Source organism: Schistocerca cancellata, chromosome 3, assembly GCF_023864275.1.
Source record: "Schistocerca cancellata isolate TAMUIC-IGC-003103 chromosome 3, iqSchCanc2.1, whole genome shotgun sequence".
In the NCBI taxonomy this organism is placed as follows: Eukaryota; Metazoa; Arthropoda; class Insecta; order Orthoptera; family Acrididae; genus Schistocerca; species Schistocerca cancellata.
In genome coordinates, this window is record NC_064628.1 from 942,856,773 (window position 1) to 942,878,359 (window position 21,587).

Consider the following 21,587-nt stretch of genomic DNA (forward strand, 5'->3'; position numbering starts at 1 on the left):
ATTGTAACACGAAATATGCAAACTAAATTATACACTCCTGGAAATTGAAATAAGAACACCGTGAATTCATTGTCCCAGGAAGGGGAAACTTTATTGACACATTCCTGGGGTCAGATACATCACATGATCACACTGACAGAACCACAGGCACATAGACACAGGCAACAGAGCATACACAATGTCGGCACTAGTACAGTGTATATCCACCTTTCGCAGCAATGCAGGCTGCTATTCTCCCATGGAGACGATCGTAGAGATGCTGGATGTAGTCCTGTGGAACGGCTTGCCATGCCATTTCCACCTGGCGCCTCAGTTGGACCAGCGTTCGTGCTGGACGTGCAGACCGCGTGAGACGACGCTTCATCCAGTCCCAAACATGCTCAATGGGGGACAGATCCGGAGATCTTGCTGGCCAGGGTAGTTGACTTACACCTTCTAGAGCACGTTGGGTGGCACGGAATACATGCGGACGTGCATTGTCCTGTTGGAACAGCAAGTTCCCTTGCCGGTCTAGGAATGGTAGAACGATGGGTTCGATGACGGTTTGGATGTACCGTGCACTATTCAGTGTCCCCTCGACGATCACCAGTGGTGTACGGCCAGTGTAGGAGATCGCTCCCCACACCATGATGACGGGTGTTGGCCCTGTGTGCCTCGGTCGTATGCAGTCCTGATTGTGGCGCTCACCTGCACGGCGCCAAACACGCATACGACCATCATTGGCACCAAGGCAGAAGCGACTCTCATCGCTGAAGACGACACGTCTCCATTCGTCCCTCCATTCACGCCTGTCGCGACACCACTGGAGGCGGGCTGCACGATGTTGGGGCGTGAGCGGAAGACGGCCTAACGGTGTGCGGGACCGTAGCCCAGCTTCATGGAGACGGTTGCGAATGGTCCTCGCCGATACCCCAGGAGCAACAGTGTCCCTAATTTGCTGGGAAGTGGCGGTGCGGTCCCCTACGGCACTGCGTAAGATCCTACGGTCTTGGCGTGCATCCGTGCGTCGCTGCGGTCCGGTCCCAGGTCGACGGGCACGTGCACCTTCCGCCGACCACTGGCGACAACATCGATGTACTGTGGAGACCTCACGCCCCACGTGTTGAGCAATTCGGCGGTACGTCCACCCGGCCTCCCGCATGCCCACTATACGCCCTCGCTCAAAGTCCGTCAACTGCACATACGGTTCACGTCCACGCTGTCGCGGCATGCTACCAGTGTTAAAGACTGCGATGGAGCTCCGTATGCCACGGCAAACTGGCTGACACTGACGGCGGCGGTGCACAAATGCTGCGCAGCTAGCGCCATTCGACGGCCAACACCGCGGTTCCTGGTGTGTCCGCTGTGCCGTGCGTGTGATCATTGCTTGTACAGCCCTCTCGCAGTGTCCGGAGCAAGTATGGTGGGTCTGACACACCGGTGTCAATGTGTTCTTTTTTCCATTTCCAGGAGTGTATATTGGTGGTCTTAAGACTTTTCTTACTGCAAGAACATGGACAACGACAATAACGTAAATAAATATACAAGGAATGGGGGAACAGAATGCAGCAGACAATGTGAGGAGAACTGGAAAAATGTGAAGATTAGGGGAAGTTCAGAAGAGGGAACGTAGAGGGCTGTGTTTGGTCATTTAATGTTCAGTGAGTGCAATATTAAATAATCAAACACAGCTCAATAATTCCCCTTTCTAAACTTAATCCTCACATTTTTCCAATACCCATTCCATAAGTAATACCTGTTCAAGCAATTCTCCAGTAGTTTTATTTCACTGCCATTCGTAGTTTAATTTCAAATGTTGCGTAGGCTACTAGATAGTATTACCGTATCTACAGCCTTTTCCTCTCTCGAATGCAATATTTTTCTAAGTTTTTCGAAAGGCAGAAGACTCGCCGAATCTACGTACAGAAAACGTAGGATGTCATGTGTGAAGAACGCGAGTGTGTTTTGCTAAACTCGTTGTTGGTGCTGTGCAACATTAATCTTTTTGCTCGCTGTTGTTTACTACTTCCGGACTCTTTAGTTTACAGTAGAATGCTACTACGGGTACAGGTGAGTAATGAAAGGTGATAAGCGTGCATATTTGAGAAGAGTTACAAGGATGTCAACAGTTCTCTCTAGAAGTCGGTTAGGACTGTTGTCTGTTCAAGGAATCTGCGAGAAATTGTCGTTCCGAAAGAAGATAATATCACCAGTATGTTCTGACGAGTATCTAGTAAGAATTTAGAAGCATTCCGAGTGGGACTTGCTTCGGGCGCTTTCATCTGTTTTGTAACAACGGTAGTATTGATATATGCACCACTTGTCTGTTTTCAGAGTAGACGAAAGAAACGTGTGTTATTTTATTGCGGCAACTTTGCACGAATTTTCCCAATGGGTTTTTATGAAATTAGGATAGTAAGGCGTTGAAGATATTTGGCAGTAACAGGCAGCAGCGGTTGCTCCATTTCTGAGCAGTGTATTCCGGAGTTCAACGTTATTGCTCTTCCACAAAATGCTTAAGACCGCGCTCTGTTAGGGGATATTAGATTGTTTCCTGGAGAATTACTTCCGGAAGAGGCCTGAGCATTCGTTTTCTTTCTCTGCATTTCGTTACGCCGACTACTTCGCTATACCAGTAACAACCCCTCCACGTGAGTTCAATGGCTCACTTATAAAGGAAAGCAAGTAAGAAGCAAAAATTACATTCGTATTTTACGCTGTTTACGCTAAAGTCTACTGAAGTAACTCACGCACTATCTACGCTCTCTTTGCTTGCACTGGTAGTGTGACGTGTTTGCTCCTTGCTGTTAAACCGTAAAATTCATCGCAGCTGCTCATGTTGCACATGAAGTATAGCTTATAAGCACGCTAACTTATTCAGATCTGCAAAGTTCAGGATACATGTAACGCCATTAACCTGCATCGCTGACGATAACGTAGAAGCTACATCTTCGCAGGTGTGATGATGCTAGGACGGAAAGTAATGTCATCATCTTTCTTGCGAGGTCCACATAAGAGCAAACAGCTAGCACACACTGAAAAACCAAAACATTACGACCACTGCTCACCGCGAGGTTGAATACCTCCTGGTGGTGTTGGCGACAAGTGACAGGATCTTTTAAACGGTGAAGCTGGTCTGCGGTTTGAATACTACTGTCGTGAGCACCTTTGGAAAATGGTTGAAGGCTGTTGGAATAACGCACAGGTCGTATGGTACTGGATGTCCGCGACTCATCACGAAACGTAGTGGTCGGAGCATCCCCCACGTGTAATCCAGTATAAGCAGCGGTCTACGGCGGATCTGACGACAGAGTACAGTACTTGTGGAGGCACAAGTGTTTCGGAGCACAGCGTTCAAAGGCCATTGTTGAACATTGAGCTTAACATCACACGACTTCTGAGTGCTCCTGTCTTGAGGCAACGACATCTTCAGGGATGATTGCAGTGGGCACAGCATCACTGGGTCTGCAACGCGGGTCAATAGGAACGTGTCACCTGTCCAATAAATCGCGTTTCTTCTTACTCCAGGTCGATCAGTGGGTTCTTACACGCCGTTCTCCAGGCGAATTGCTGCTTTGAACTTGCACCGCGCTACAGATTCAGGCCGGTGAGTGCAGAATTATGCTGTGGGTACACTGAGTTGGACTTCCATGGGATCTGTGGTGGTAGTCGACGGCATCATGCCAGGCAGTGAATTACGTGAACATTATTGCAGACCACCTGCATCGCTTCACGCTTGAAGTCTCCCCCTGCGGCGCTGGCATCTTCCAGCAGGAAACTGTCCGTGTTGCTAGGTGAGATTGGTGCTACAGTGGTTTGACAGGCATTATAGTGAACTCACACTGGTGTCTTGGCTAGCAAATGTACTTGATCTGTACCTATTGGAACACTATGCCGTGATTAGCTGGAATGTAGTGAGCTGTCAGTAGACATCTGGTGCCACATCGTTCAGTAAACATATGACGCACTTATAGAACCCATGGCAAGCAGACTCGCTGCTGCACTGTGTTTGAAAAGTGGAAAAACACGCTATTAAACAGGTCATCATAATGCTTTGGCTCATTGCTGTATGTTGGATTTCCTGAAAACATAAGTGCAGACTGCGTTTCTCTTGGTAGCGGACCTCCTCAGCTTGTTCCAGATATCCCTGTCCCGTGTATTGGTTGGTTGGTTTGTGGGACTGAAGGGACCAGACTAGAAGGGCCATCGGTCCCTTTTTCCACGAACTTTAAACACCCACACAGAATAAAAACAAACAACGGAGATGACAAGGGACGACACAGGCCAAGAAAGGCACAGACAGATACCAGACAAAAGGAATTAAAATCACACAGAGTGTGACAGTGGTTGGCAGACGATGAAAGCAAAAAGGAAAAGCCAACCACCAAGTGACACACTAAAAACCACTATCTAAAACCTTAGACTAAAGGCCAGACTCAACACAAAAAAAGGATAAACACTTAGATCAAGCGATAAAAACCCCATGCACGAAAAAACTCAAAACTAAACCTGCCATTGTAATTTTATCCGACAAAAGTGCGTATCAGGCAGCGCAAACGCCTGCCTGAGCGGAGCTAAAAGCGGGCAGTCCAACAAGATGTGGACCACAGTCAAGCTGACCCGCAGCGACATAAAGGTGGCTCCTCGCGGCGCAATTAATAACTGTGCGTCATCCAGGTGTGTCCAATGCGCAGCCGGCAGACAACAACAGAGTCCTTGCGAGAGACCGGCAAGGAGGAGCGCCACGCACTGGTAGCCTCCTTGATGGCTCTAAGTTTGTTGGGTGAACGCAGCGTGCGCCATTCATCACCCCAGGTACCAAGTACATTCTGCCGCAAAACCGACCTGAGATCACCCTCCGAAACGCCAATGTCCAAGGCCGCTGCACCGACAGCCTGTTTGGCCAGCGTGTCAACACGTTCATTACCCGGGATGCCGACATGACCCGGGGTCCACAGAAAAACGACGGAGCGGCTACAACGGGCAAGAGTATGGAGGGACTCCCGGATAGCCATCAACAGACGAGAGCGAGGAAAACACTGGTCGATAGCCCGTAAACCGCTCAGGGATTCACTACAGATAACGAAGGACTCACCGGAGCAGGAGCGGATATGCTCTAGGACGCGAGAGATGGAGACCAGCTCTGTAGTGAAAACACTGCAGCCAGCCGGCAATGAGCGTTGTTCATAATGATCCCCCAGAGTAAGAGAATAACCGACGCAACCAGATCTTTTCCAGTGTCTTCAGCTCAGAAACATTTTCGTTACCGGAGGTAAAGAAAATGTTAAAAAGCAGACTTGGTTTTCCGATATGCATTCATAATGACTTGCAGCACTGTACTGTGAGGTAGTTTGTTGAGGAAGACAATGTCTTCTGCATACGAGCACATAGACCGGACTTCAAAGATACGGTCATACAGCCTCTCAGAACGTTTTACTTCCTTATGCCTTATGTTGCGAAAAATTGCTGCCAATTGCAAAATAACAGTTACATTTATAAACATAACACTACACTGAGGACTGACGTACACTGTCCACAACTTCGTCTTACTGTGACACAAGTAAAAGAGTAAAGATCCGCGCTACGGCCTTAGACGGGCCAGTCGAGTCCCACCGACCGCCGTGTCGTCCTCTGCCAGTGACGTCAGTGGATGCGGTACGGAGGGACACGTGCGCGGTCAGCACACCGTTCTGTCGGTCGTTTTCGGTTTTCTTGACGTGGAAGCGCTACTGATCGCTCTAGCAGCTTCTCAGTTGGCCTCAGGAGACTGATTGGACACCGTACTAGTCCTCCCTCCAGGGAAACGTCCGTGGCAGTACCGGCCGGGAATCGAAGCCGGGTCCTCCTCGTGGCATTAGTGATGTGAAAAATCTAACAGATGGTAGTATTATCTAAACACAATCAAATCTGCTTAACAACTCCTTCTTCTGCTCCACAGAAGAATTTCTGAATGTATACCGTTACTGTGTGTGTGTGTGTGTGTGTGTGAGAGAGAGAGAGAGAGAGAGAGAGAGAGAGAGGGAGAGGGAGAGACAGAGAGAAAAAGAGAGAGAGAGAGACAGAGACAGAGACAGAAAAGTCAATGACCTTTCGTGACCAGCATAACTGGCATAAAAAAGAGACTTTACCGAACAATTACGATTGGTGAAAGAATTTTTTTTTCTCATATTTGCTTCAAAACGTTCAAATGTGGGTGAATTCCTAAGGTACCAAACTGCTAAGGTCATCGGTCCCTACACTTAACACACTACGTAAACTAACTTATGATATGAACAGCGCACACACCCATGCCCGAGGGAGCACTCGAACCTCCGGCGGGAGGGGCCAATATTTGCTTCCCCAACATTATATTTCGTAGCGTTATACATTAATTTATTACAGTTAAAACAATAAATACAATAATGAAGTTGAGATTAATTAATTAATTAGCTATTTTGTGTTATATTTTTGAGATAAATAGTAAATACCATTTTATGTGATTTTCCGTTCTTTTTTTTTTTTTTTTTCCAAGTATAGACGCCAGCAAAGCTTCCCTTATTCCTATGCAGCCGAATTACACACGTGTCATTCTTTTCGAGCGGTGGAACCAAATTATGGATAGCACAAAGGAAAATTGTAACTCGAAAAATGGGAACAACCCTAATGTACACCATGTAATCAAAAGTATCCGGACACCTGCCAGTGTTAAGTCAGGCGTGGGCGAGTGCCGCGTCGCCAGTAGAGAAACAGTGACAGCACAGAGTGTCTGCCACGAGGGATCAGTGACGCAGAACGTGGACAAGTCACTGGAAGTCACCCGAGTAACACATCCTTCAGGAACATTTTAATCCTTCTAGTGCTGCCGAAGTCGACTGCTGCTAATGTGAGTGTGAAATGGAAACATGAAACAACAACGACAGCTAAACAAAGACCAGGTGAACAGGGACGTCCAGCGTTGGGGAAAGTGGCTGTCAGAAACAGCATGAAATCAGCGCAAGGAATCACTTGTGACTTCCAAAGAACTAGCTGCGGTCCACCTAGAACAGTTACTTTGCGCAGGAAGTTGAAGAAATGATGCAAGCTTGCTACTCTCTTTTAGAATATGGACTTTAATAAAAATGGCAAGGTATTGTTAATCAGAACACAGGGGAAAGTTGCGATCTAAATGACAATAGATTTATTCTTTCTTAACATCACAAGACAAAAATACTAAAGAAACGTTACACAACCAATTTCATTTCACAAACGCTTTCACTAATATGCGGTCTATGGTGGACAAAGTGATCAGCTGGGGATCGAAACACGACACTAACCAGAACACTAATCGCTCTATCTGACTTCACACACGTGAATCTGGTCTATGGCGCAAAAACTACACCACCATCAAGCATCTATACTATTCCATATATATATATATATATATATATATATATATATGGTTCGAAAGAACAGGGTGCTGAGAAATATAAATCGGAGCCCTACGCTATAGCAGCAAATACTTTACGCTTCTAACGGTCAGGGCGTCACACCACGATACGTTCAGTGACTGAAGTCATGGGTGGCCGCAATCTGTTATTAATGGTGCGCGCCCGAAGAATGCAAGTATGTGGTCTCGTGTTTGGTTAATTCAGAACGCAGGTACTTCCCCAAGGAGCCTCTGCCACCCCGGTGAATTCCAGTGTGCAGGTGAACCCATTTGCTGGTCTGCGAAACCAATCTGACTCCATGTAACGACTGTGTGTGACGGAACTTGTCAAATGTTTAAATGGCCAACTCAAGACGAATAAGTACACCCACGAATCACTCATTGTATGTGTGATGCTAGAAGCAGTACCTCTGACAGTTCAGAAAGTGACTGGCACAGACTCTAAGTGGCACACTAGCAAAGGACGAAAGTCTCACCGTTTAGGTATAGACCTGCTGTTCTTTACTAGCGAAGTGCCAGTACAAGAGTAATCTTCTCTTTCTGTCCGCTTTCCTCCTCAGCTCGGTAGCAAAAGCCTATTTACATCTTAGACTTCCCCCACTTCAGCACAAGCCAATCATGAGCTGGGACGTGGCATTCGAAGCTTGGAGAGCGTCCCTTGCTCTGCATACACCGATTTGACCAATCAGAGAGTTTAAAGTTAATTGGCAGAAAAGGAAAAAAGATTCAGCTTCGTTCCCTCTTTCCCACGCATTTACGCCGTGTCTTTTGCTAACAACATGACCCCTCCATAAAAAGTTTATTATCTCCCCTGCTGTGTCCATTCCGAAGTTTCCAAAGAACGGTTATAAACTCGCTAAAAGCCTCGTGCTTTCACAAATATGTTTTGTAACAGACTCTAGACATCTGGGCGCCAGAGACCTGTCCCACGGAAATTCGCAGAACGCTCACAGTTGTCTCGTCGGCTTCCTACCTAACAAAGGCACATCCTCTGCTTTACGAGGTGCATTCAAGTTCTAAGGCCTCCGATTTTTTTTCTCCGGACTGGAAAGACATATAAACATGCACATTGTTTTAAAATGAGGCCGTGTTCATTGTCAGTACGTCCCAGAGATGGCAGCACCGTACAGCAGATGGAATTTTACCGCCAGCGGCGAGAATGAAAACTGTTTTACATACTTAAAATGGCGACGTTATCCTTACTTGAACAGCGTGCAATCATTCGTTTTCTGAATTTGCATGATGTGAAACCAATTGAAATTCATCGACAGTTGAAGGAGACATGTGGTGCTGGAGTTATGGATGTGTCGAAAGTGCGTTCATGGGTGCGACAGTTTAATGAAGGCCAAACATCGTGTGACAACAAACCGAAACAACCTCGGGCTCGCACAAGCCGGTCTGACGACATGATCGAGAAAGTGGAGAGAATTGTTTTGGGGGATCGCCGAATGACTGTTGAACAGATCGCCTCCAGAGTTGGCATTTCTGTGGGTTCTGTGCACACAATCCTGCATGACGACCTGAAAATGGGAAAAGTGTCATCCAGGTGGGCGCCACGAATGCTGACGGACGACCACATGGCTGCCCATGTGGCATGTTTCCAAGCAATGTTGACGCGCAACGACAGCATGAATGAGACTTTCTTTTCGTCGGTTGTGACAATGGATGAGACGTGGATGCCATTTTTCAATCCAGAAACGAAGCGCCAGTCAGCTCAATGGAAGCACACAGATTCACCGCCACCAAAAAAATTTCGAGTAACCGCCAGTGCTGAAAAAATGATGGTGTCCATGTTCTGGGACAGCGAGAGTGAAATCCTCACCCACTGCGTTCCAAAGGGCACTACAGTAACAGGTGCATCCTACGAAAACGTTTTGAAGAACAAATTCCTCCCTGCACTGCAACAAAAACGTCCGGGAAGGGCTGCGCGTGTGCTGTTTCACCAAGACAACCCACCCGCACATCGAGCTAACGTTACGCAACAGTTTCTTCATGATAACAACTTTGAAGTGATTCCTCATGCTCCCTACTCACCTGACCTGGCTCCTAGTGACTTTTGGCTTTTTCCAACAATGAAAGACACTCTCCGTGACCGCACATTCACCAGCCGTGCTGCTATTGCCTCAGCGATTTTCCAGTGGTCAAAAGAGACTCCTAAAGAAGCCTTCGCCGCTGCCATGGAATCATGGCGTCAGCGTTGTGAAAAATGTGTACGTCTGCAGGGCGATTACGTCGAGAAGTAACGCCAGTTTCATCGATTTCGGGTGAGTAGTTAATTAGAAAAAAACTCGGAGGCCTTAGAACTTGAATGCAGATCGCATTGCTGGTCTACAACGCGATGGCCATTGCAGCGGCGACTTCTCGGCGCTAGTCAGTCTACCTGGATGCAAATGCCAACCGACCGGGGCCAAACAAGATGTTTGCACAATGAGACTGCGGAACTCGGCCACCCAGAAATGCATCTTCCTAGGTTCCATGGAAATGCATCTACCTAGGTTCCATAGAAAAAACGCGTTTTCCTCGGCCAACAGTCGCCGCGCTTTTACTGCAGTCGTTTAAATCGGCATCCTGTTTCTTTAAACGCAGGTGAATGGTTCAAATGGCTCTGAGCACTATGGGTCTTAACTGCTGTGGTGATGAGTCCCCTAGAACTGAGAACTACTTAAACCTATCTAACCTAAGGACATCACACACATCCATGCCCGAAGCAGGATTCGAATCTGCGACCGTAGCGGTCGCGCGGCTCCAGACTGTAGCGCCTAGAACCGCTTGGCCACTTCGGCCGGCAAACGCAGGTAAAGCTTACCGTTATTCCTTCCCTAGAGCATGCAAGCAAGAGCATTAACTACTGCCCACGATTTCATCATGATGTATGAAGTCAAATCGCAATAAAGATCATCTTCCCTAAGAACATGAAGTGGCATAACGCCGAATCAGAAGTAAGAGTGCCCTGGAATCTCTCAATGGAATGAGGTGGTTATTAGCTTTCCATAATCCACACTTATATTTAGTAAATGCTAAGCGATGTTTGAGGTTATGTGAAGAGCAATTCCACTGGACGGTGATTACTGGAAACGAGTGATTTGCAGTAATGAGTCACGTTATGCCTTGTGGAAAGGGAAGTGTTGGGTTTGGCGAATTCCTGAACGTTACCTGTCATCGTTTGTTGTGCTAAGAGCAAAGTACAGAGGAACTGGCATTACGGTATGGGAGTGTTCGCGGTTAGAGCGTGGTCCGCTTATTGCGCTTAAGAAAATGCTAAATACGGTAGGATATAAACACATTTTACAGTATTGTCTTTCGCATATGGCAGAGGAACAGTTTGTAGACAGCGACTACTTTTTTGTCAACATGACAACGCACCACGCCGTAAAGGAGCGTCTGTATGACAATGATTTGTCGACAATAACGTTCCTGAAATAGTCTGGCCTACCAAGTGAGCCTACCGGAACCCCAATTGAAAGTATTCTCGATGAATTGGAATGTCGATCTAGATCCAGACCGCAGCGTCCAACGTCACTACCTTCTCCGGTGTCGGCTATTCTGCAATTCCTTTACAGTCTTTCAGACATCTTACCAATAGTCTTGAAAGTCTCTTCGGGTTTGCTACCGGATCCTAAAATCAACTTGACTCGATATTTCGGCGATCCAACTGGTCGCCATCTTCAGGAAAATGCTTCTTTTCCTGATGAGTCCCGCTGAGAACTGACGCCAGGTTGCAAATCGACGTCCTGTATAGGCCACCGTTCAGTACACGGCGCATGCGCCGCCCATCACGGTTTCTGCCTTCCAAAACAGGGAGGTGGTGGCGCCGCCCTTAGTGAAACACTGCCGGCAACGATATATCGCAATCAAGGCCGCACCGAAGAACGTTCAGTTTTGATCCGAGATAATACAGGATTCCAGGTCTTGCTAAGAGGAAACGCATTGTCTCTGTTGATTAAATTATCAGCCAACCTAATTTCAGTCGCCTCTTTATAGACACTGGAACAGGGGCCCGGGGCCCGGAGCTCAGTCCTGTTCCGATTGCGCTTACGTGTCGTTACTTGCACGCAGCGTTGCTTGCTTCCAGATACTGCAACGTCTAGGCTGTTGATCAGGTTTACACTCAAGACTTGTCATTCTCTCATGTTGTCTTGTCGTTCAAAATGTTCAAATGTGTGTGAAATCTTATGGGACTTAACTGCTAAGGTCATCAGTCCCTAAGCTTACACACTACTTAACCTAAATTATCCTAAGGACAAACACACACACCGACGCTCGAGGGAGGACTCGAACCTCCGCCGGGACCAGCCGCACAGTCCATGACTGCAGCGCCCCAGACCGCTCGGCTAATCCCGGACGGCTCTTGTCGTTCATCTACCGCTGTTGCTGCCTTTCGTAGTTTTCGGCGACTCACCGTTGACGCCTTGGGCCTGTCGGCCACTGTCTCCTCGCTGTGTCCGGTTCCAGTTCTTCGATCCCCAGCGGCGTTCAGGCAGTTATAAAGACGAATAATGCACGCACCCCATATCAATGTTCACTAATACAGTGGCCAATATAAGCGTTGGAGTATAAACACATGGTATACTAATTCTATTATTTCTGTAGTTATGCAGAAATAGTGGGCTTAAAACAATAAAGTTTAGTCTTCCACTATCCATGTACCCTTACGAAAAGCGATCGAACCATATTTCCGCTAGCTGTGAGAACGATAATAGCTTGTTTATATCTGGACGTAAGTATCCGAACAGAAAACAGCTAATATTTCGGTATCATCTCCTTTCTACGAAGGTTGTCCAAGATCAAAGAAAGCTCATTAGGTTAGGATAAATGTCAAAGCCATGCTGGTGAATTCGTGCCACAGGGACACAGTGTTAATCGATCGTACTATTGGGACGCCTGCGAGAAAATGTCAGAAGAAAAGAGCATGAAATTTGGCGAGACACTTCCTGGCTCTTGCCTCACGATAACGCACCCCCATATTCATCCCTGTTGGTGCGCGACTATTGTAAAAAAACCGAAACCACTCTGCTGCCTCGTCCTCTGTACTCTCCAGACCTGGCTCCGGTGGGCATTTTTTTAATTTACAAAGCTTGAAACCCCGTTGAAAGGACGAAAATTTGCAACAGTAGGCGAGATAAAAGAAACTTCGCAGACGGCTCTTCGCACGATCCAGTAAGAGGCGTACCGAGACTGCTTCCGGAAGAGAGGACGGCGTTGGAAGCGGTGTACCAAATGTGGAGGAGGATATTTCGAAGGAGCACATGCACAATAAGTAAAAGGTATCATCATCATCATTTAAGACTGATTATGCCTTTCAGCGTTCAGTCTGGAGCATAGTCCCCCTTATAAAATTCCTCCATGATCCCCTATTCAGTGCTAACATTGGTGCCTCTTCTGATGTTAAGCCAATTACTTCAAAATCATTCTTAACCGAATCCAGGTACCTTCTCCTCGGTCTGCCCCGACTCCTCCTACCCTCTACTGCTGAATCCATGAGTCTCTTGGGTAACCTTGCTTCTCCCATGCGTGTAACATGACCCCACCATCGAAGCCTGCTCGCCCTGACTGCTACATCTATAGAATTCATTCCCAGTTTTTCTTTGATTTCCTCATTGTGGACACCCTCCTGTCATTGTTTCCATAACTTAGTCTTGGTACTGACTTCCTTCTTGCAGAAGAGAGTAGATCGTAACTGAGCGCTCACTGCATTAGCTTTGCTACACCTCGCTTCCAGTTCTTTCACTATGTTGCCATCCTGTGAGAATATGCATCCTAAGTACTTGAAACCGACCACTTGTTCTAACTTTGTTCCTCTTATTTGGCACTCAATCCGTTTATATCTCTTTCCCACTGACATTACTTTCGTTTTGGAGATGCTAATCTTCATACCATGGTCCTTACATTTCTGATCTAGCTCTGAAATATTACTTTGCAAACTTTCAATAGAATCTGCCATCATAACTAAGTCATCCGCATACGCGAGACTGCTTATTTTGTGTTCACCTATCTTAATCTCACCCAGCCAGTCTATTGTTTTCAACATATGATCCACAAAAAATATGAAAAACAGTGGAGACAGGTTGCAGCCTTGTCTTACCCCTAAAACTACTCTGAACCATGGACTCAATTTACCGTCAACTCTAACTGCTGCCTGACTATCCATGTAAAGAACTTTAATTGCTTGCAAAATTTTGCCTCCTATTCCATAATCACATAGAACAGACAATAGCTTCCTCCTAGGAACCCGGTCATATGCCTTTTCTAGATCTATAAAACATAGATACAATTCCCTCTTCTACTCGTAACACTTCTCCATTGTTTGCCGTAAGCTAAAGATCTGGTCCTGACAACCTCTAAGAGGCCTAAACCCGCACTGATTTTCATCCAATTTGTCCTCAACTAATACTCGCACTTTCCTTTCAACAATACCTGAGAAGATTTTACCCACAACGCTGATCAAAGAGCTACCTCTGTAGTTGTTACAATCTTTTCTGTGTCCATGTTTCAAAATTGGTGTGATTACTGCTTTCGTCCAGTCTGATGGAACCTGTCCCGACTCCCAGGCCATTTCAATTATCCTGTGTAGTCATTTAAGACCTGACATTCCACTGTATTTGATGAATTCCGACTTAATTTCATCCACCCCAGCCACTTTATTGCACTGCAATTTATTGACCATTTTCTCCACTTCCTCAAATGTGATCCTATTTCCATCATCTTTCCTGTCCCATTGTACATCGAAATCTGAAACATTACTGATCGTATTTTCACCTACATTGAGCAACTCTTCAAATTATTCCTTCCATCTGCCCAAGGCTTCAACAGGATTCACCAGCAGTTTTCCTGACCTGTCCAAAATACTTGTCGTTTCCTTCTTACCTCCATTTCGAAGACTGCTAATTACACTCCAGAATGGTTTTCCAGCAGCTTGACCCAAGGTCTCCAACCTGTTTCCAAAGTCTTCTTGGATGCTGTAATTATCTGTTTGCCTATGTTTCTTTCTTCAACATAACTTTCTCTGTCTACCTGAGTTCTAGTATGTAGCCATTTTTGGTATGCCTTCTTTTTCCTTTTGCAGGCTGCCTTGACTGTGTCATTCCACCAAGCTGTTTGCTTCATCCTACCTTTGCACACTACTGTTCCAAGACGTTCTTTGGCCACTTCTAGTACTGTGTCCCTGTACCTTGTCCATTCCTTTTCCAGCCGGCCGGTGTGGCCGTGCGGTTCTAGGCGCTACAGTCTGGAACCGAGCGAGCGCTACGGTCGCAGGTTCGAATCCTGCCTAAGGCATGGATGTGTGTGATGTCCTTAGGTTAGTTAGGTTTAATTAGTTCTAAGTTCTAGGCGACTGATGACCTCAGAAGTTAAGTCGCATAGTGCTCCGAGTCATTTGAACCATTTGAACCATTCCTTTTCCAGTGACTGCAATTGACTACATTCAGCTAACTGGTACCTTTCTGAGATCACTGTTATGTACTTGTGTCTGATTTCCTTATCCTGAAGTTTCTCCACTCTTATCCTCCTACACATGGACCTGACCTCCTGCACTTTCGGCCTCACACTACCAATTTCACTGCAGATTAAATAGTGATCAGTGTCATCAAAGAATCCCCTGAATACCCGTGTGTCCCTCACAGCCTTCCTGAATTCCTGATCTGTTATTATATAATCAATGAAAGACCTAGTTCCCCTGCCTTCCCAAGTATACCGGTGAATGTTCTTATGTTTAAAAAAGGAGTTTGTGATTACTAAGCCCATACTGGCACAGAAATCCAAGAGTTGTTTCCCGTTCCTGTTGGCCTCCATATCCTCTCCAAATTTACCCATAACCTTTTCATACCCTTCTGTTCGATTTCCAATCCTGGCGTTAAAATCACCCATGAGCAGAACACTGTCCTTGTCCTTTACTCTAACAACTACATCACTGAGTGCGTCATAAAAACTATCCATCTTATATTGATCTGTCCCTTCAAAATGCGAATATACTGACACAATCGTAATTTTCTTGCTAGACACTGTCAAAGCTATCCACATCAGTCGTTCGTTTACATACCTTATTGCAACTACGCTGGGTTCCATTTCTTTCCTGATGAAAAGCCCTACACCCCATTGTGCTATTCCTGCTTTGACTCCTGACAGGTAGACCTTGTATCCTCCCACTTCCTCTTCTTTCTCACCCCTTACCTGAATGTCACTAACAGCTAAAACGTCCAGCCCCATCTTACTTGCAGCCTCTGCCAGCTCTGTCTTCTTCCAAGAGTAGCCCCCCGTCTCGTTACCATTCTTTTGCCGAGTCGTATCTTAGGAGTCCCTGGTTTGTCAATTAGAGGTGAGACTGCGTCACCTCCAAAGGTCCGAGGCATTTTGCTCTGATTGTTGCCAGCATCATATTTAAAGTGCCAGGGAAGCAGGTTGCTAGCCTTACTTGCCCCGGGTCCCATTGAGTTTTACCCTTAACAGTTGAGGGACTAAGCGGTGGATTTGGTAGTCTTTGCCGTCTGAGCACAAAGGTGGCCACGACTCGGAATATGTCCGAGATGCCCAGCCTTATTCCAAAGTAACTGGTATCCCGACTGTCAGGACCACTTACTTGGCCACTCATACGCTGCCCGTGGTTCATGAACTAGGACATGATACCAGGAACCAACACCATGAACCACAAGTAAAAGGTAAGCGTAGAAAAATTTTGTGGAGAAAATTCCGGAATTCTTTGAACAAACCTTGTACTAGTTAATACATTCTAAACCCGTTTTGTGATTCACGCGGCTTGCCAGTGTGGCCGAGCGGTTCTAGGTGCTTCAGTCTGGAAACGCGCGACCACTACGGTCGCAGGTTCGAATCCTGCCTCGGTTATGCAAGTGTGTGATGTCCTTAGGTTAGTTAGGTTTAAGTAGTTCTGAGTTCTAGGGGACTGATGACCTGAGATGTTAAGTCCAATACTGCTCAGAGCCATTTGAACTATTTTGATTCACACGGTTGACGTATGGTTTCCTGCTAGTAATATGGGCGTTGTAATCGGCGCTCTTCAAAACCGGTTCAACTTTCCTTGTGTGAACCACAGTGGCAGAATGTTGCTCAAGATTTCCTTTAGTCTCTGAAGCCGCCACCATTGGATTATCGTTTGCCATTTTTATTTTTGCCTCCTGCCTCTAGTAGTAAGTTTAGAAGCAGCGCCACATCTGGGCTTATTCATGACACTATTAGCCTGTTTAAAGCGCTGAATGATGGAGAACGCCGTAATTTTGCTTTTGTTGGTTGCACAATGCACCGGCGATTACGGAGATGGATTTCTGTTCTTTCTACGGACTAATTACGTCTCTCATCTACCGTTGTCTCCTTATCTTTAGGCGCCATTTCACTTGTGAACGCTCACGAGTACACCACAGCTGCAAGCGACTTGCGAGGGACGTTACGAATACAACGGTTCTGTGGGGAGGTCGAAAAACATGCGTCCAAACATGTGTATCTCTACTCGGTCGGGTACTTACGAAAATTTATGTCGTCCTGTAAGTGGGATCACAGGATAAATATAGCATAGATTGTGTGACAGATTACGAAATTTTGAATATAGTTTCTGACGCACACAACGCTAATGTTAATACGTTTACAAATTCAACGCTACTGAACACATACTACGTTGTAGAATGAAGGCTTTCACGACCGGGTGACATGGCTGTTGATATACTTTCCGGGATGTGAGGTCGTGGTCCAAGAACTTTTCTGCTCCTTACGTTTCGTCCAGAACTGCGCTGGACTTCCTCAGAGGCGCTGCTCCGCTGAGTCTTGCCGACTGACTCAGTCGAAGTCCAGCGCAGTTCTGGACGAAACGTAAGGAGCAGAAACGTTCTTGGACCACGACCTCACATCCCGGAAAGTATATCAACAGCCACATACTACGTTATTTGTTACCCAGATAGTCTCAAATGTTGCGTTACTTGAATGCTTGTGTCGGTCTCTCTAGGCGTCCGGATACCCTCGATCAGCTAGTGCACATTCCTCCTCGCTCAGTCTTCTCCTCCAAGTGTGGCTCTTTTTACATCCGCTCTTCCTCTGTACGCACACCGTATCTGACAGGTAAAAGCTGCTACTATTTCTCCTTCATTCCATAATTTCTACACTGGTGTCCAAAACTAAAGAAACAAACGAGAATTTTATAAGCTTGCGTTTATTTCGTCACAAACAGTATAAACAGGTGATAGCAAAGTAGAAACAATGTAAAGAATACAGAGCGTATTCAACTGAAACATGTATAACAGTAGACGAAAGTGTTCTTCGTCTTCTCGAACATAACGGATTTGCACAAACATTCCGACAACTGGTTAATGTGCTCACTATGGAGTTTGACGGTCCCTGGCAGGAATACAGACCTGACACCGACGGAGTATGCTGCGAAACTCATGTTGAGGCAATAACGCCCATTCTTCCAATGGCGCCGCACGCAAGTCTTGGAGGGTGGTTGGTGGATGCTGACGTGATGCAACCCGTCTCCCAAGTGCATCCCAAACATGCTCTATGGGATTCAAATTGGGAGAGCCACCCCACGCCTGTATTACATTTCGTTTCCAAGAAAACGTCACCCACTCGTGGTGTATGAGTCCGAACATTATCGCCTATCAGTACGAAGTCTGAGTGCACAGCACCTCGCAACAACCTTACCTGAGGTCGCAAGACAGCAGTTAAACCTTTCCGATTCGCCCGCATAATTTCGTGAAGAGGTGTCCGTGTGGTTAACATAGTCGGCCTCTCCCCAAAATGTTCGGGTCCCGAAATCATGTTCTAGATTCCCTCCAGAAGCGAAACCGTCGAGACTCACTCTCCGTACCAAATCGGGACTCATCTGTGAAAAGAACATGTGGCCCACTGTTCGACTATCCAGCTGGCATATTGACGACTTTCCCTTTTGTGAAAACGCGTCAGAGGCACACATGCAACAGCTCTCGGACAATAGAGGGCATCCTTTCGAAGCCTTCTCTACACTGTTTATCTCGACACAGCACGTGCTGTGGATGCTGCTAGGTCAGACGGCAGCAGGCGTGCAGTGCTAATGCGTTACCGCCGCGCCCTTACAGCCAAATAACGGTCTTCTCTTTCTGATGTTAAACGTGGTCGGCCCTGTCGTGGACTTTCTGATACAGTTTCCATCTCTTTAAGTGCCGCCACATCCGCGAAACAACAGAACGATTCAGATTAAACCATCAGGTCATAGGAATTTTCGACTGATACGGCAAGAAAGGAAGAATGAATTGATTGTAGGTGTTAATAACGATCATCCTCCTTTACCTCCTCTGCATTACTGCAGATGACGTGGCACTGAGCACATTTGTTCTGTGCATGCAGTATGCGTGAGGCGCCTAGTGTTTCCACTGCACTGTGTGGAATACGAATGTTCTGTTACAGTTCACTAACCTGCTGTCTTCAAGTTGATGTCCCCAGCGCAGAAAACAGCTCGCAGGTCGTAGGTTCTGTATCTTGAGGCTGAAACTGACTTTTAGCGGCCGGCCGCGGTGGCCGAGCGGTTCTAGGCGCTTCAGTCCGGAACTGCGCGACTGCTACGGTCGCAGGTTCGAATCCTGCCTCGGACATGGGTGTGTGTAATGTCCTTAGGTTAGTTAGGTTTAAGTAGTTCTAAGTTCTAGGGGACTGATGACCTGAGATGTTAAGTCCCATAGTGCTCAGAGCCATTTGAACCATTTTGACTTTTAGCGAGATGCTGTTCTGAAACAATGTATCACTTCTTTGGGATGCCACTTGCGTATTTTAATATAGCCACACAAGAAGACTACGTGATCTTAATACAACACCTTCTAATACAGCAAAGTACATGATCAAACACAATGTTTACGAAAATGTATCTTTACACTATTTGCGGCACGTGACTGTGCCTCATGACTACCGGAGCGAATCTTTTAATACTGAATACTGGCAAACACATCCTGCCACAGACAACATGACTGTATATCTCGACTGCCTCATCCAGAGTGACGAACAGGAACTTAAATAAAAATTGGAAACACATCCTACAACAGACAACAAGTCTGTTCTTCTCGACTGCCTAATCCAGAGTGACGAACGGCCCGAAACACTTCGCGCGCCATACCAGAAAAGTCGTCACCCGAACGCTTCCGAAGTGCTTCGTCTGCAGTTTCGTCAGTCTTTTGTTTTTGATTTAAATTTTTTTAAATAATTCTAAAATGACTGATAGTCGGCTGTTGAAAAATATTTATATTAAAAAGTGAAGTCATTCCAATGAGTAGTTTAACTAATAATAATAACTATACTTAAAATTTTTGTCGCCCTTGCTCCGAACACAGCAGCCAATCACAGAGCAGTAGCATTATGCAGGCGGTCTTTCCCACGTGAATGGTACCGAATCTAACATCTGTCACAGGTACCTCACACCACATTTCGCCCTCTACACTCCTGGAAATTGAAATAAGAACACCGTGAATTCATTGTCCCAGGAAGGGGAAACTTTATTGACACATTCCTGGGGTCAGATACATCACATGATCACACTGACAGAACCACAGGCACATAGACATAGGCAACAGAGCATGCACAATGTCGGCACTAGTACAGTGTATATCCACCTTTCGCAGCAATGCAGGCTGCTATTCTCCCATGGAGACGATCGTAGAGATGCTGGATATAGTCCTGTGGAACGGCTTGCCATGCCATTTCCACCTGGCGCCTCAGTTGGACCAGCGTTCGTGCTGGACGTGCAGACCGCGTGAGACGACGCTTCATCCAGTCCCAAACATGCTCAATGGGAGACAGATCCGGAGATCTTGCTGGCCAGGGTAGTTGACTTACACCTTCTAGAGCACGTTGGGTGGCACGGGATACATGCAGACGTGCATTGTCCTGTTGGAACAGCAAGTTCCCTTGCCGGTCTAGGAATGGTAGAACGATGGGTTCGATGACGGTTTGGATGTACCGTGCACTATTCAGTGTCCCCTCGACGATCACCAGTGGTGTACGGCCAGTGTAGGAGATCGCTCCCCACACCATGATGCCGGGTGTTGGCCCTGTGTGCCTCGGTCGTATGCAGTCCTGATTGTGGCGCTCACCTGCACGGCGCCAAACACGCATACGACCATCATTGGCACCAAGGCAGAAGCAACTCTCATCGCTGAAGACGACACGTCTCCATTCGTCCCTCCATTCACGCCTGTCGCGACACCACTGGAGGCGGTTTGCACGATGTTGGGGCGTGAGCGGAAGACGGCCTAACGGGGTGCGGGACCGTAGCCCAGCTTCATGGAGACGGTTGCGAATGGTCCTCGCCGATACCCCAGGAGCAACAGTGTCCCTAATTTGCTGGGAAGTGGCGGTGCGGTCCCCTACGGCACTGCGTAGGATCCTACGGTCTTGGCGTGCATCCGTGCGTCGCTGCGGTCCGGTCCCAGGTCGACGGGCACGTGCACCTTCCGCCGACCACTGGCGACAACATCGATGTACTGTGGAGACCTCACGCCCCACGTGTTGAGCAATTCGGCGGTACGTCCACCCGGCCTCCCGCATGCCCATTATACGCCCTCGCTCAAAGTCCGTCAACAGCACATACGGTTCACGTCCACGCTGTCGCGGCATGCTACCAGTGTTAAAGACTGCGATGGAGCTCCGTATGGCACGGCAAACTGGCTGACGCTGACGGCGGCGGTGCACAAATGCTGCGCAGCTAGCGCCATTCGACGGCCAACACCGCGGTTCCTGGTGTGTCCGCTGTGCCGTGCGTGTGATCATTGCTTGTACAGCCCTCTCGCAGTGTCCGGAGCAAGTATGGTGGGTCTGACACACCGGTGTCAATGTGTTCTTTTTTCCATTTCCAGGAGTGTATATACTTCTTGCATCTCCACTACTCTGGAACAGCTTCTTGGAGCCTAATATGATGGCTGACTAAGCCACAAATATTACACTGTCCTGGTTCCATTCTTCCTGTGGCCGTCGACCACAGAGAGTCTGGTAGCCGTCTTCTCTGTGCCATACTGCACCGTCCGTGACTGTACACAGCGATTGTGGATGTGCGACCACCCGACAGACACCACTCCGTGTGACACGTGCCCTGACATCATCGTAGGCGTTGTTTTCCGTTGACCGAAATGCCGTCTATCATGCAGAACGCAATCGCACGGATATCTGTTGAGAGTTTGTATGATTATATCGTGATTCATACACAGGATGGGGAGATTATGGTTTGTTGCTTTTAGGGGGGTAG

The 21,587-nt window shown here is 47.1% G+C and overlaps 1 protein-coding gene across 1 annotated transcript in view; it reads left to right on the top strand.

The window, feature by feature from the left end:
• Positions 1-15,906: 15,906 nt before the first annotated feature.
• LOC126176669 (homeobox even-skipped homolog protein 2-like) overlaps positions 15,907-21,587 on the top strand; it is an 85,488-nt gene continuing 79,807 nt past the window's right edge. The window contains exon 1 of the mRNA XM_049923828.1: positions 15,907-15,926. Within this exon, the coding sequence (XP_049779785.1) occupies positions 15,907-15,926 (20 nt within the window). The remainder of the gene's footprint in view (positions 15,927-21,587) is intronic.